General features: G+C 42.0%; 1 protein-coding gene across 3 annotated transcripts; it reads right to left on the bottom strand.

Annotated features, from left to right (window-relative positions):
* Positions 1–396: 396 nt before the first annotated feature.
* Rptn (repetin) lies at positions 397–4,493 on the bottom strand. Of its 3 annotated transcripts, none has more exons than XM_051199487.1 (3): positions 4,328–4,493; positions 1,735–3,408; positions 397–1,362 (listed from the first exon to the last, which is right to left on the bottom strand). In XM_051199487.1, the coding sequence occupies exons 1-3, from the start codon at positions 4,463–4,465 to the stop codon at positions 523–525; spliced, it is 2,652 nt and encodes an 883-aa protein (XP_051055444.1). In that variant the 5' UTR covers positions 4,466–4,493; the 3' UTR covers positions 397–522. The 3 variants fall into 3 exon arrangements, with proteins under 3 accessions (XP_051055444.1, XP_051055445.1, XP_051055443.1); XM_051199488.1 differs by having other exon boundaries at positions 397–1,080; XM_051199486.1 differs by having other exon boundaries at positions 397–3,408.
* Between the last annotated feature and the right edge of the window lie 11,042 nt (positions 4,494–15,535).

The raw sequence follows: 15,535 nt of genomic DNA, 5'->3' as shown, positions 1-15,535 counted from the left end.
AGACTTCAGAGATGTTAGTATCAGAGAAGCTTTCTGTGGTCTCTCTCTCCTAGAGGCTTCTCAGTGTGCTTCATCAAAGTATAGACTATGAAGCTTGTGGTTCCTGATATTTTACCCACAACAGTCAAAGGTCAACAAAGTCCAAAATCCCTTTCTTCAAATGTAGCATAAGTCTTCAGTGTGCCTTTTCCTGTTTCCAAACTTGAGGGAGAATGTTCTGCCATTCAATGATTCAATTAAGTTTTACCTAAACTGAAAACAAACTAGGAATGATTTAAACCCACAAAGTGATCAAAATAGAGATTGATTAGTTCACCTAATTTATTCCACCCAGCCAAATAACTCTAGAATTGCTACTCAAGGAACTGAAATTTCAAAAAATGACACTAGCTAGATTAGTCTTCAAAAGCATTCTCATAGGTAGATAAAAAGAAAAGGATGACATACAACTGCAACCTTTTAAACAGAAGCAAAGATAAATTGACATGTAGGTTTGGCCATTACCTCTGGTGCTCGTGCAGCCTAGTACTGATATGCTGCTTGCTCTCTTACATAGTCATAGAGAGGGTTGGGGGAATGAGCTGTTTTGGTAGAGTGGTTTTCCTGTTCTCTTCTCTGGGACCTTCCACCTCCATGGGTTTGATGGAAATGTCTTCCCTCAGATCCTTGGCACTGGTTATCTTCATTCTTGTGGAATCTTTCCTTGTTGGGGAAGTTTCTGGATTGGTCTTGGGATCCTCTATACCTCTCATTTTCTTCATGAGTTTGTCTACCCCATTGTTGATGATGAGTTTGATGTTTGTCTTTCCTCTCATGGTTTGGCTCATCTTCATGGGTTTGCCTGTTCTGCATCTCATACAGACTTTCCTGACCCTCAAGACTGTGTCTATCCCAGCTTTGATGATGCTCTTCCTCTTCCCAGTGGCCCTCCTCACCACTCTGTGATTGCCAGTCACATTCATGGGAATGTAGCTCTTCTTGGTGTATCTGAGCTAAGAGTTTGTGTTGATGATCCTCTTCAGGCTTCCAGGCCTGGTGATGGATTTGCTGCTGCTGAGAACTCTGGCCTTGTCTGCCTGTCTGACCCTGGTGGTAACTCTGCCTGTCTGTCTGATGCCAAAATGAGCCCTTATCTTGACTTCCTGACTGACCCTGCTGAAAACTATGGTCTTGTCTGTCTGTCTGACCCTGGTGATATCTTTGGCCTTGTCTGCCTGTCTGATCATGTGGAAAACTTTGGCATTGTCTGTCTGTCTGATGCCAATGTGAACTCTGGTCTTGATTATCTGCCTGACCCTGGTGAGAACTCTGGCCTTGTCTGTCTGTCTGACCCTGCTGAGAACTCTGGCCTTGTCTGCCTGTCTGACCCTGGTGACAGCTCTGGCTGTCTGTCTGATGCCAACGTGAACTCTGGTCTTGACTGCCTGTCTGACCCTGCTGAGAACTCTGGCCTTGTCTGTCTGTCTGACCCTGGTGATAGCTCTGGCTATCTGTCTGATGCCAACGTGAACTCTGGTCTTGACTGCCTGTCTGACCCTGCTGAGAACTCTGGCCTTGTCTGTCTGTCTGACCCTGGTGATAGCTCTGGCTGTCTGTCTGATGCCAACGTGAACTCTGGCCTTGTCTGTCTGTCTGACCCTGCTGAGAACTCTGGCCTTGTCTGTCTGTCTGACCCTGGTGATAGCTCTGGCTGTCTGTCTGATGCCAATGTGAACTCTGGTCTTGACTGCCTACCTGACCCTGCTGAGAACTCTGGCCTTGTCTGTCTGTCTGACCCTGGTGATAACTCTGGCTGTCTGTCCTATGCCAATGTGAACTCTGGTCTTGACTGCCTGTCTGACCCTGCTGAGAACTCTGGCCTTGTCTGTCTGTCTGACCCTGGTGATAGCTCTGGCTGTCTGTCTGATGCCAACGTGAACTCTGGTCTTGACTGCCTGTCTGACCCTGCTGAGAACTCTGGCCTTGTCTGTCTGTCTGACCCTGGTGATAGCTCTGGCTGTCTGTCTGATGCCAACGTGAACTCTGGTCTTGACTGCCTGTCTGACCCTGCTGAGAACTCTGGCCTTGTCTGCCTGCCTGACCCTGGTGATAGCTCTGGCTGTCTGTCTGATGCCAACGTGAACTCTGGCCTTGTCTGTCTGTCTGACCCTGCTGAGAACTCTGGCCTTGTCTGTCTGTCTGACCCTGGTGATAGCTCTGGCTGTCTGTCTGATGCCAATGTGAACTCTGGTCTTGACTGCCTACCTGACCCTGCTGAGAACTCTGGCCTTGTCTGTCTGTCTGACCCTGGTGATAACTCTGGCTGTCTGTCCTATGCCAATGTGAACTCTGGTCTTGACTGCCTGTCTGACCCTGCTGAGAACTCTGGCCTTGTCTGTCTGTCTGACCCTGGTGATAGCTCTGGCTGTCTGTCCTATGCCAATGTGAACTCTGGTTTTGACTGCCTGTCTGACCCTGCTGAGAACTCTGACCTTTTTTTCCTGTCTGACCCTGGTGAGAACTTTGGCCTTGTCCACCTTTCTGACCATAAAGGAAATTCTGACCTTTGTTCTTAGTCTGACCATAATGAGAACTCTGGCTTTGTCCATCTGTCTGACCATGTTGGAAACTATGTCCTTGTTTGTCTGGCTGGCCATAGTGAGAATTCTGGGTCTGTCTGTCTGTCTGACTGTTACCTGACTTCTGATGAAGCTTTCCATATTGTTCATAAGAACCATGTTCTTGTCTACTGGTTTGACTAGAATAAGAATCTTGTCGGAGTCTTCCAGACTGACCACCACTGCTTTGTCGTCTAAATGTTTTCGACTGGCCATAATGAGAAACCTGAGCTGGGTTCTCAGGCTGATTGAAGGCAAAGATATATTGTTGGCTTTTGGGCTGGTCATTGCTAGATTTATAACCCAGACTTTGACCAAAGCTAGAGTGTTTATCATCTGTCTCAGACTGATCAGAGCTATAATCTGTGTCTTGTCTCTCAGAACAACCATGGTGGGAGTCCTGATGGAATCTCTCTGACTGACCATGGTGGGAATCCCTATCTTGTCTCTCTGACTGTCCACAGTGAGAGTCTGTATCATGTCTCTCAGAGTGACCACAGGAGTCCTTATCTTGTCTCTGAGACTGATCATGTTGGACATCCTTACTCTGTCCCTCAGACAGGTTGTGGTGAGAGCTCTGCCTATCTTGTCTGCCAGTGTTTTCTGAAAACTTACGGCTCTGTGTCCCTTTCTGACCCCATTCTTTCTGGGAGGAGGTTCCAGCTCCATACACCTTACTATCTAACTTACGATGGCAGGCTTGGACCAATTGGAACACCAACAAGAGGTATTCTTGAAAATCAACATATCCATTTCTGTCTCGGTCCAAGTGTTCCAGAATGATTTCCACAGTGTCTGGGTCATTTGGTCTCTGTAACAAGAAAGAAAAAGGAAATGTTCTTTTATGGATGCTGCATTGTATATCGGTCTTAATGTCCCAATCCTCTTTCAAACAGATTTCCCTTTTTATTTTATCCTTCTTTCTTTCTTTCTTTCTTTCTTTCTTTCTTTCTTTCTTTCTTCCTTTCTTCTTTCCTTTCTGTCCTTCCTTCCTTCTTTTCTTTTCCTTTCTTCCTTCCTTCCTTTCTTCTTTTCTTTCTTTCTTTCTTTCTTTCTTTCTTTCTTTCTTTCTTTCTTTCTTTCTTTTTTGAGAAACCATTCCTGTGAATGAAGAGGCTTGGTTCTGGTTCTGGTCCTAGCCATTGATCAGCTTGCTTTCTAAACCTCAGCCTTTGATGAATCAATTCAGGTATGACCTCAGGGAACAGACAACTGTATTAACAATTATTTTGAATCATTTGAAAAAGTTATTACTTTTACATGATATAGCCCACATGTTTATATACCTCTTTATCACTACACTGTGGCATTCTCAAAGTAAAAAAGTTAGTTTTATTCATGTTTGTATCCTCAGTAACTAGGATTGTGCCAGTATGGAGCAGGTACTCAATGAATCCTAGTAAACTAATGAATAAATACATGACAAGGTATGCTTGCAGCATTACATATAGAAAATATGAATGACAAATTTTAAAAAAGTTATTCCATACTACTTTGAAATTGTCTGTGTTTTGTTTACATACAAAGAAGGAGGTGTGTGTGTGTGTGTGTGTGTGTGTGTGTGTGTGTGTGTAAAAACTATAGAGGAGCTATCTGAATTAGAAGGTGCTTACCAGTATGTTACTAGTGGGTAATGACCAAATGAAACATAAATATTAGTAAGATATCCTGTATGCAGACATCAGACTCATGCATTCCACTCCACAGGATCAAGAATCTGTGTATCTTACCCGAAGGATGCCTCCAAACTCAGTGACAAGCAGCTGCTTCAACTCCTCCTTGCTCAGTAAAGTGTGTTCCCCATGGTGTTCAGCATATTTCTGGAATACCTTACTCACATTGAGTATGCTATTAAGAAGTTTAGACATTCTGAAAAAATGCAGGTGAATCTTTTAAAAAGAAGAAAAAAAAAAAAGAAAAAGAAGATTTTGTTTGTAAGCATTTCCAGAGAGTGGTTTCTTGAGTTTGGGAAAGAGATTTAAGAAACCATAGGGTACCTTCTTAGTCATAATTTTAGGCTAGTCATTATGTGACTAACTTTCAGGCTCCAAATATCATAAACAATCATGACAGCTATTCAAAACAGTTTTTCTTTGCTAGGAAAAAGGCAAATTCTTTTAAAATTAGACATGTGTAGTAGATAATTTACATGGCTTACTCTCTACTCTGGGTGGGAGCTGCTTGACTGAGACTCTTATGTAAGAACAAAAAATGAAGAGAGGTTAGTCCAAAGAGGATGGGCCAGAGGTAAGCATAGCAGTGTGTAATTTTCTAACAATGACCGAGGAGAACAGAAAATGCATGCCATCAAAGAAGTATCTATTTTCTAATGTCTCCTTGAAGCAAGGAAGAAGGTAAAAATATCCCTTTCAGTGGTCTAAGAAATCTTTCTGAGGAGTTAAATTCTGGAAAATACTTTTACCTGCTTATTAAATGGAATCAGTAAATGAAAAAAAATGTTAGAGAAGAATAGCAATTGGACACACTGCACACATGACAGGAGGCAGTACCAGACAGGTCAACATTGGCTGTGTTGGGCAGTAAGGGTCTTCTGCAATCTGTATGCCAATTTTCCTTCTTGTGCTACAAAATTACAAAATTCTCTCTCTCTCTCTCTCTCTCTCTCTCTCTCTCTCTCTCTCTCTCTCTCTCTCTCTCTGGTTTTTCAAGATAGGGTTTCTCTGTGTAACAGCCCTAGATGACCTGGAACTTGCTCTGTAGGCCAGGCTGACCTTGAACTCACAGAGTTACACCTGCCTCTGCCTCTGCTCCCCAAGTACTGGGATGAAATGTGTACACCACAACCGCCTGGCCATGGTACAAAATTCTAGTAACTGTGCTTATAGGCTCCTGAAAATGAAGTGCCAACTGCAAAACACAGGCATACAGTAATGCCTGTTCATGATAGTGACAAATAATAGATTGTGTGGGACAAGCTGAGTCTTTTGTGAAATTGAATATTACTGAGTCCCCATGGTCCAGGGCCTTGCCTAACTTATACAAAAGGTGAACACTCCTCTACAGAAAAGTCAGCTATCAATTAGTCACTCAGACTCTCGGTTTGGGGACATGGAGGGCTCACATTTCACAAATTTAGAGGTAGGGCACTCTTGCATTCATCATATTGTAAGATAGATGCCCAAGAGTCACCAACAGGAAATAGTCTCTGCCATCCACACTCTTTGGATACTGCTATTGCTCCAGCATGCATGTCTTACCTGCTTGAGGAAGAGTGAACAGAAGATTCAGGAGCCAGGGAGGGTGGCAGAGACCTGAAAACCCATCCTATTTATAGGGTTTTTTTAAATTATTGTACTAAGTCATCCCAGGAGACACCCATTCAGCGGTAGGGCCTGAATCATTCTGGGCTCAACCCAGTTCAGCCCAGCCAACCCAGCATGACTTCTCCCTCTGCAAACCGTTTGGTTTATTTACTTCCCCCATTTGCTCACAAACCTGTTTGTCATTGTAGTAGATGACACTTTTCAAGTCTCAGCCCCACTTAATTAAGGGAGTATGTGTGCTACATGGTGCGTGGGTTGAAAAGACAGAGGTTCCTGCTGAATTGATTCTTAGAAATTGTTAATTGCCAAGGCTGATGAGGGTAAACAACAGTTAAATCATACCAAAGAAAGATGGGTTTATGTTCTGTTACAAAATCCCACTCAAGTAGCGATCAGAGAATCTAAATATTTGGTCAGGACATATTTCTTGGGAAACATGTCTTAAATTCACATTTTGCTTGTAAAAACAGATATTGTATTTCCTACTGACCTATTTTTAATGGCTATTCTTTTCTACAGTCTAGTAGGATAAGGTCAATTTTAGGGACATATTGGGTGACAGGTGATGAAGGTAGAGCTGACACTTGAGTGTTTTTGTTTTTTTTTGTTTTTTTTTGTTTTTTTTTTTTTTTTTTGTATTGTTTTGTTTTTTGTCCGAGACAGGAGGGTTTCTCTGTGTAGCCATGGCTGTCCTAGAACTCACTTTGTAGACCAGGCTGGACTCAGAGATCCACTTGCAACTGCCTCCCAGATTCTGGGTGGGATTAAAAATGTGCACCACCACCACCTAGCATGATATTTGAGTCTTTAAGTCTTACTAAAATAGTTGGAGTAGGGGGACAACCTGGAAGCTTATGATGTCTGTGAGATAGAGATATTGTTCATGACCTGGGCTTCCACTTATTTCCTATCTCTGTAACATCTGTGACATACCCCTGCAGTGTCTTGATCAGAGAGATACTTAATAAATCTTCAAGAATGAAGTGAATTGTTGACACATCGGAGAATCTCATGTAAGGAACAAAGGGCTTGAGATTCACCTGCCTTTCTGCTTTGTCTCACAAGTGCTGGTTGTATATATTACAGATGCAAATATGATCATATCAAGTAATTGATTGTGTGATTATATAATTAGTTACACAATTGATTATATAATTGATCCATCAGTCAGTTATTTCTAATGTCACTTGCTATTGTTTACTATATCTTTAGGATTTTGCAAAGGAATCATAAAAGTTCAGAAAGGTTTTACTAATTTGATTAAAGAGTCTCCACATGAGAACGGTTTTGGAAGACCAGTGAAGGACATAGTGTTCAGTAATTAGAAAATATAGCTGGAATCCTTCTGGGCTTGTCCTGGGGTTTCTTCAACTCTAGTTTTGTAAGCAAGAGTTACATTGTTTTTTGGAACACTGAGATGGGAAGAGAAGGGGAGAAAGCAAAGGCCAAAGTTGCATAGTTGAGAACTCACATGAAGCTTGAATTACCATGGGTGCCAATGTCTGGGAAAGTAGAGAGTGATAAAAAAAAAATAGAGGTAGAGAATTTAGGAGTTGAAAGAGAAATTTAGTCTTGGCATCTAATTTATAGAAGGGGAAACTGAAGTTTCTAGTTATCCTGAGTGACCTGCTGAAGGATTCACAAGGCTGACAGAAGCCAGGCCTAATGTACCTTGACCTCCCCGGCACAGTCCACTCTCCTCTCCCCTCCTTTCCTCTCCTTACTTTCCCCTCCCCTCCCCTCTTCTCCTCTTCCTCCCCTTTCCTTCATTTCTTCATTTCTATCTCTCTTTCCTGAGGTATGATCTCACTATGTAGACCAGGCTAACCTCCAACTCATGGCAATCATCTTGTCTCAGTCACTCAGTTACTAGGATTACAGGTGTGTTACACACCTGGACAGTCTGCATTTTATGCATTCTATGGAAGATATCTAGGGCCCAACTCAAGGGTTTATTTTAATGATAAATGTTAATTGAGTGTTTTGCTGGTTTTGTTGTCAGCATTGTTTTGGGGAAGATTTTAAGTTCATTGCTGTATATGACTAGTCTTAATTACTCTGGAACTGAGGAATTTCCCAAGATTAGACATGAATGCTAAAAGCAGGAATGCTCTGGGCAGCCTGGGATATGTCAATCACTGTCATTTGTGGTGAATGGATGAACCTGGAAGCAAGTGAGGGGCTTTGATCCTGATGGGGCAAATTAAACTGCAGGATGGATAGATGAAATCTGGAAAGAAAAGTTTTTTTTTTTTTTTTTTTAACAGATTCAAGAAGTGGAGATGTCAGGAATCATCCCAACGATTTAATCTAGGTGTCTAGCACAGCAGGATAAACAAGGAATGTATGTAACTTTTGAACCTGGTGGAACCTAAGAACAACTGCTTCTACAGGCATTCCCCAGGGCCCTTTACAGTCTCATGTCCTGTTGCTACCACTGCTTTCTTGGCAGTGAAAAATTGCTAATGCTGAAATTCATTTTGCTTTTGCATCTATGCTAAGTATTCTACATCTCTTCTTGAATATTAGGATGGAAGATCCCAATGCAGCAGGCTAAACCTAGAGGTGAATAAGGGGGAAAGTGTAGAAAGAAATACTGTGGGAAGTTCCTGGGATGTGTGGCAGATGGGTGTTTTTTCTTTTTTTGGGGAGGTGCGATAAGGTGCTAGATAAGCAGTGTTCTTTGCTTAATGTTGTCGCAGGATTATTGTGCTCTTATAAGTAGGATCTTCAGTACATGAATTCACTTAACACTTAAGCTCTCTGGCATGTCACAATCACCTAGTCAGTTATTCCATGGATACTTGTGAGCATATGGAAGGCCGTTTTGTAGGCCCAGGGTTAAAATATAATCCCTGTTCTTTGTTTATGTGGGGGTATCTGTGTCTCCATGTGTGGGCCTGTGTACAAACAAGTATGCTTATAGGCCAGAGCTCAACATCAGCTGTCTTCCTCAGCTGCCCCTACCTTACTTTTTAAGAAAAAGTCTCTCGCTGAATCCAAGCTGATTTCTTTTAAAGTTAATTTTTATTTAAATTAAAAAACAATCTTGTATTATATACCAAACCCAGTTTCCTCTCCCTCTCATTCGTCCTCCCAATTCCCCTCCCCCCCCCCATGACCTCTCTCCTATCTCATCCCCATCCACTCCTCAGGGAGGGTGAGGCCTCCCATGGGAAATCATCAGTCTGTCACATCATTTGTGGCAGGACCTAGGCCCTCCCCAGGTATCTAGGCTGAGAAAGTATCCCTCCATAGGGAATGGGCTTCCAAAGTTCATTTGTGCACTAGGGGCCCCAGAGACTGCCCAGGCCTCCCAACTGACACCCACATTTAAGGGGTCACCAGCTGTCAGACTGGAGTCCATGAGCTCCCACTTGTTCAGGTCAGCTGTTTCTGTGGATTTCCCCAACATGGTCTTGACCCCTTTGCTCATCACTCCTCCCTCTCTGCAATTGAATTCCAGGAGTTCAGCTTAGTGTTTCACTGTGGGTCTCTGCCTCTGCTTCCATCAGCTACTGGGTGAAGGCTCTAGGATGGCATATAAGGTAGTCATCAATCTCATTATAGGGGAAGGCCATTTAAGGTAGCCTCTCCACTATTGCTTAGATTCTTAGTTGGGGGTCATCTTTATGGATCCCTGGAGATTTCCCTAGTGCTAGATTTCTCTTTAAACCCATAATGGCTTCCTCTATTAAGGTATCTCTTCCTTGCTCTCCTAGAAGGGGATGGAGAGAACATGTGGGATTTTGTTGTTGTTGTTTTTGAGACAGGGTCTCTTTACATAGCCCTGGCTGTCCTGGAATTCACCATGTAGGTCAGGCTGGCCTTGAACTCACAGAGAACTCCTGAGTGCTAGGATTAAATTTGTGTGCCACCACACCCAATGCACTTACCATTTTTGCTAACTTTTGAATAGCAAGCCCTAGGGCTTCCCCTGCTCTGCCTCCCCAGCACTAGGGTTATAGGCACATGCTGCTGTGCTGGATTTTTGCATGGATGCTGAGAATCCAAAGTCAGACCCTTTTGCTCGTATGACAAGTGCTTTGTCAACTGAGCTGTTTGCTCAGCCTCCCCAGTTTTCATTCTTAAAGGTCTTTAGTTTGGTGCTGGAGAGATGGCTCAGCACTTAAGAGTACTTGATACTCTCCAAGACGACTGAGTTCAATTCCCTACACCCATACGGTAGCTCATAACTATCTGTAACTACAGTTGCAGTGTATCTGATGTTCTCTTTTGGCCTCTGTGTGCACCAGACATGCATGTGCTACATAGATGTACATACAGACAAAAACACTCATGCATATAAAATAAAAATAAATAAATTATTACAAAAACAAATTTTTTTAGCCCCACTAGGTTGTAGGATACATAGGAAGAATGGTAGGTTTGGGGAATTAGAAATCATTACAATTGAATGTCTATAATGTTAGCACTAGGGAGACTACCGCAAGAGGATCACAAATTTGATGCCAACTTAGGTCTCTTAATAAGATTCTTTTGTTTGTTTGTTTGTTTGTTTCGTTCTGTTTTGTTGTGGCTGTTGCTTTTTGTTTTGTTTTGCTTTGGTTTTGAGACAGCATTTCTCTGTAGCTTTGGAGTCTGTCCTGGAACACACAGGAGGCATAGTAAGACTCTTATCTCAAACAAGCAAACAAAAAAAGTGAATAATACATATTGTGTATGTCGTGGGATATTCTGGGTAAGAATGGGCAGACATACGTTTGTAGGAGGTAGAGGCTTTCATTTGGAAATCACCTTCTGAGATTCCAATCTCAGGTCTAGCAAGGACTCTCATGTCTTATTAACTTGGGTTAATTCACAGTTTGATCAAGGCTCACTCCTCTATAGAAAATGGAGACAGCAGCCATGGCTACCCTGCTGCTTTATCTGCACCTATAAATTTTATGAAGACCTATGCCATTTTGATTATTGTTTCTCAGCATATTTTGATACTCAAAGGTAGGAGGTTTGGAAGCCAGCCACTGTGAAGCCTCACTTGCTAGCTTCAGCTAGACTTTTTATATGTGCTGCTCTGCTGAACTGCCAGAGTAAGTCATGGAGAGGGGAATATTATCTTCACTTTCTAAATGAAGGAACTAAGGGTGAGAGAAGGCTAAATAATGGGTTCAAGTCTGTGTTGCTTGCAGCTCTCTGAGCTAAGGCCTGAACCCATGTTTTCCTCATTCCAAAGCCCTTGTTCACAGACCTGTTTTACTTTGCATTCCTCAAGGAGAGAAATAGTTTCCCACACAGACTAAAGTGAAAAAGAACACAATAACTCACCAACGAGATCCTGTGAAGGCATCTAGCATTGAAACAAGAATTTCCTTAGCCAATCCAACATCCATCACTTAATTTAATTTCCAGTGTTCTCCAGTGCCTAAAAATAGTTTGGCATTGAAAGCACATGCATTCTCTTTAGAGAGACAGGACATGCTTATGCTTATACATAGAAATACATCCCTCTGCCTTTACAATCAATGATGCTGAGGACTGTTATAAAACGAGGTAAAATTTCTACTTGCCCATTAAATGTTTTCCTTTTAAGAAAATGAAAAAGGGGAACTCAGAAAAGAATCATTTATTATTGTTGTTGTTGTTGGTGGTGGTGGTGGTGTGTGTGTGCACCCACATGTGTACAACAGTGTGTTTGCAGCAGCATGCATGTGGAGGGCAGAGACAACTCTGTGGAGTCTGTCCTCTCCTTCCACTTTTACATGGGCTCTGGAGATGGAACTTGATCATCAGGTTTGCATTGTCAGGTGGCAAGTGTCTTAAATAAATAAGCCATTTCACCACACCTGTGTCTGATTCTTGACCCTATTGAAAGCCTTTGGTGTTCATTTCCCTGGGATGAAGATATACCTGTTGGGCCTGACAGGTATGAGTTTGAGTTCATGGATTTTTCATGAAGATTCATTGCTGTACTTTGGCCAGATCATCAGAGATGATTATCATATAATTTTCAGACTTCCTTCTGATGAAATGTTGGGTGTCTCTTTAGTGAGATAAAGTTCACTGAATCCCAAAGACTGGATTTCAGGGGAAGGCTCCCATGCGGCACTAGGGAGGTACTGCTAACCCTTTGGCATTCAGTGGGAGCATAAAGCTACAGATGGGGCAAATGAATACCCTCCAGAGGGCAGTGGGACTAATTAATAGACACAAAACTCTTTGAGATTTCTTGATATTCAAAGGTCATTTATTATCATCAACATAAATAAATTGCCATTTTAAATCTTTCTTTTCAATGAACTACCTTCCTAATTATAGGGCATTTAACTAAATAACATCTGTGGGAGTCAGTGGGTTTTTGAGGCAGCACTGGCCTTAGTGATATTTTAGCTTTGTCACAAAGTATGCTCTGAGCCAAAAGGATGAAGCTTGAGGGTTCTAGGGCACAGTGTTTGTTTCTAGAGCTGGGATCCTTATCCCAGCATGTGTCTGTGGACTCAATTCTAAGAGCCATTTCCCTCCTCCCAATACCTCATGCTCTATCCTAGCCCCAACTGAACTGTGCCCATAAGAATCTGAAGCTGTTGCTGAGCTTGGCCCATGGGATTTTACATTCCTAAAACATGGCTACTAATGCTACAGACCCAAACACATGTCTTTGAGGTGGCAACATTTGGTGCTTTCTAATTAGGTTTCTGAGGTGTTTTGTTTATTTGTTTGTTCATTTTTGTTGTTGTTGACTCTGTAGCCTAGGCTGTGAGAGAATACAATATGTAATAAGTGTGGCTTTAAGCTCATGGCAATTCTGTTTTGCTTTTGTGGATTCTAGAGATAGGGTCTCACTATTAAAACAAACTGGCTTAGAACTTACTACATAGGACAGGCTGGTTTGGGATTAGCACTGACTCTCTCATTTTTGACTCTTAAATCCCAGAAGTAGAATCTGTACCACTGCATCTAGCCTGGTTACTTTTTCCTAATGGTCTTACTTAAAGTTTATAGTGGTGACTCATGCCTGTAATCCTTGCACTAGGAAGGATGGGGCAGGAAGGTTGCTGGGAGTTTGAGACCAACTGCAGTTGTATAACAAGGCATCTTAAAAATCAAATATCTGAGGTAATTTATAAGCCATGTACCCTTTAATGTTGTACAGTTATTACTATAATATAATTTTAGGATACATTTTAAACATTTTAATTTGAAATTGTGTGTGTGTGTGGGGGGGGTGGTATGCATACACAAGGGAAGATGCTCCTGGAGACCAGCAGAAGGTGTTTAAAGCTTTGGAGCTGGAGCTGTGAGCTACTTAACATGGGTGCTTGGAACTGAGCTCTTGTCCTTTACAAGAGAGTGTGCCCTCTTAACCATCAAGTCATCAATACAACCCCCAATTTTAGAACATTTTGTACCCCACAAGAAATCCTGCCAGTTGTAGCACACATCTTTAATCCAAGCACTCAGGAGGCAGAGGCAGGAGTCTCTTTGAGAGTTTAAGGCCAGCCTGATCTGCAGAGTGAATTCCAGGACAGGATCCAAAGCTACACAGAGATACCCTGTCTCAAAAAACCAAAAAAGAAAGAAAGAAAGAAATCTCACTTAGGATAATGTTTTTAAGATTTATTTATTTTGCAGCATATATTAATAATTCATTTCTCTGTCCAAGTTAATACTTTGAGGATATGATTGAGCCACATTTTGTTTATCCATTCATGATGGACATTTGGAGTGGATCAGCTTTTGGACTCTTACGAATAATGATACCACGAACAATCAGGTATTTTTTTGTATGGTTGTATGGTTTTGTTCTTTTTCATCTTTATCTAGGAGTGGAATTGCTGGGTCAAGTAAGAACTCTAACTCTACTTTTTGAGCAAAGTCCAACTGTTTATGGTTGTTTTAAGATGTTTAAGGGATGGTTAGTTTAAATGAGCTGGCTTGACAACAGGCAAAACCTGCCTGGTTGAGCTGCTGAGAGGCAGAGCAAAGGTCAGGGATATGGAGTTACCTCTGTTGTTTTGCACCTCCCAGGGTCTTGCACAACTTATAACTCAGCAGCTACCAAAGCACTTCTGGTAATAGGCACCTGATAAAGATTTGTTGATCAAAGGAATGCATACACCCCGAGGTAAAGTTGGAGTGGTGGAAAATGGGTAGGGGTAAATTCACTTTGTAATCTGTGAAGTTTCCACTGTAGTTTAAGTGTTATTAGGGTTTTACTTGATGAGTGTTTTCTTTGCTCCCCAGAACCTCTGTTGTCAGCCATATTCGACTGAACTTGGGGTATGTAATGTGGGAAAGAAGCCTGTGTTCTCCCATTTGCTGATGGATATAAAGCAGTTAGATTTTGTTTTCCTTGCTCATCAACCAAATACACCAGAGAGCTTGTAGCTCAAAAACTGGAAGCTATCCCTCAATGCTCTGATGCCATTTCACTGTTAATGGGGAAAAGACACTAGTGTGTCATGGTTCAGTTTTCCTCAGGGATAAACTGAGGGAAGGGATTAAATTAACAACCCAAGGAGACCAACAACTTCCACCTTGCAACTCTTTGCATGCTGACATTCAGTGTAAACTTTCTTCTTCTCCCTCCCCCTTACTCAGCACAGGTCCTCAATGTTGCTTGTTAGGACTCTTGTTATACAGATACCTAGAGACCTTGCTGTCTGCATCTTTCTTTCCAGTACAGTTCTCATACCATCAGATTACATTTCTTTATTTTAATTTAAAATATCATTCTTTGGGAACTTTATACATACATACAATGTATTTTGATCATACTCACTCCCTCCCCCTTTTTAAGTGTTTCTAACTTTCCACTTCCCCAGGGTTGCTATTTTCTCTAAGGAATTAGTATTTTACAGAAAGATAAAGTCTAAAGTACACGATTCTTTTTTCTTTTCCTATTTTGGATTTTTGAGACATGGTTTCTCTGTGTAATCCTGGCTGTTCTGGAACCACCACATCTGTAGCCTAGGTTGGCCTTGCTCACTGAGATCCACCTGCCTCTGCCTCTGGAGTGCTGGGATTAAAGGCACGTGCCACCACTACTTGGTCATAAAGTAAGAAATTCTTAATACATAATTTAAGGCCTTCATAATGAGCAGATCTTTTCAATTTCAATTTTAGGCTTTCTTACTTTCTTTCTTTCTTTTCCCTTTCCCTTCCCCCACCCCCCACACCCGGGCAGATTCTCAGTATGTTAGACTGGAGTGCCTTGAATTCTTGGGATTACAGGTGTGAACCAGTATACCCAGCTTCTTTCTTTCTATTTTTTTACACACTGCTTTGTCCACTTGGAACTTATTTTGTCTCCATTTATCTGTAGAGATTCTACTCATTTGAAGTATCTTTTCTATAAAGCATTTCCAAGTTGACTCCATCAGAAGTCTTCTCTTTGGAATTCTGCCCATTCTGAATTTTACCAGATTCTGGGCTCTGTGAAAGAAAAGATTCATCTTAATTCCTCTCTCTGTCTTCAAGTTCTGTCCTCCACAAGGCGGGTTTCTGTAATCAGGGTCTGGCTGGCTTTCTCTAGCTAAGCTCCTGTTTCTTCAGCCCTTTCTTTACATCCCCTCTGACCCTGCTTCAGCACTGGGTCCCGATACTGGCTGGTTGAACTGGGTGGCTCCTACCTCTTCAAGTCTGTACGCTCTGAGTTCTCATTTAAGATTCAGTCCATTTGGCCAGGTTGTGGTG

The sequence above is a fragment of the Phodopus roborovskii genome, unplaced genomic scaffold (genome assembly GCF_943737965.1).
Source record: "Phodopus roborovskii unplaced genomic scaffold, PHOROB, whole genome shotgun sequence".
NCBI lineage: Eukaryota > Metazoa > Chordata > Mammalia > Rodentia > Cricetidae > Phodopus > Phodopus roborovskii.
The sequence above is the reverse complement of the archived record's forward strand: the minus strand, read 5'-3'. Positions and strand labels throughout refer to the sequence as shown.

What these genes read in the sequence shown, in the direction of transcription:
- Rptn (XM_051199486.1), bottom strand. Translation starts at nt 4,465, where the DNA reads ATGTCTAAACTTCTTAATAGCATACTCAATGTGAGTAAGGTATTCCAG. An exon ending in AGTTTGGAGGCATCCTTCGG is followed by an intron (nt 3,409 to 4,327) that starts GTAAGATACACA and finishes TTCTTGTTACAG; the next exon opens with AGACCAAATGACCCAGACAC.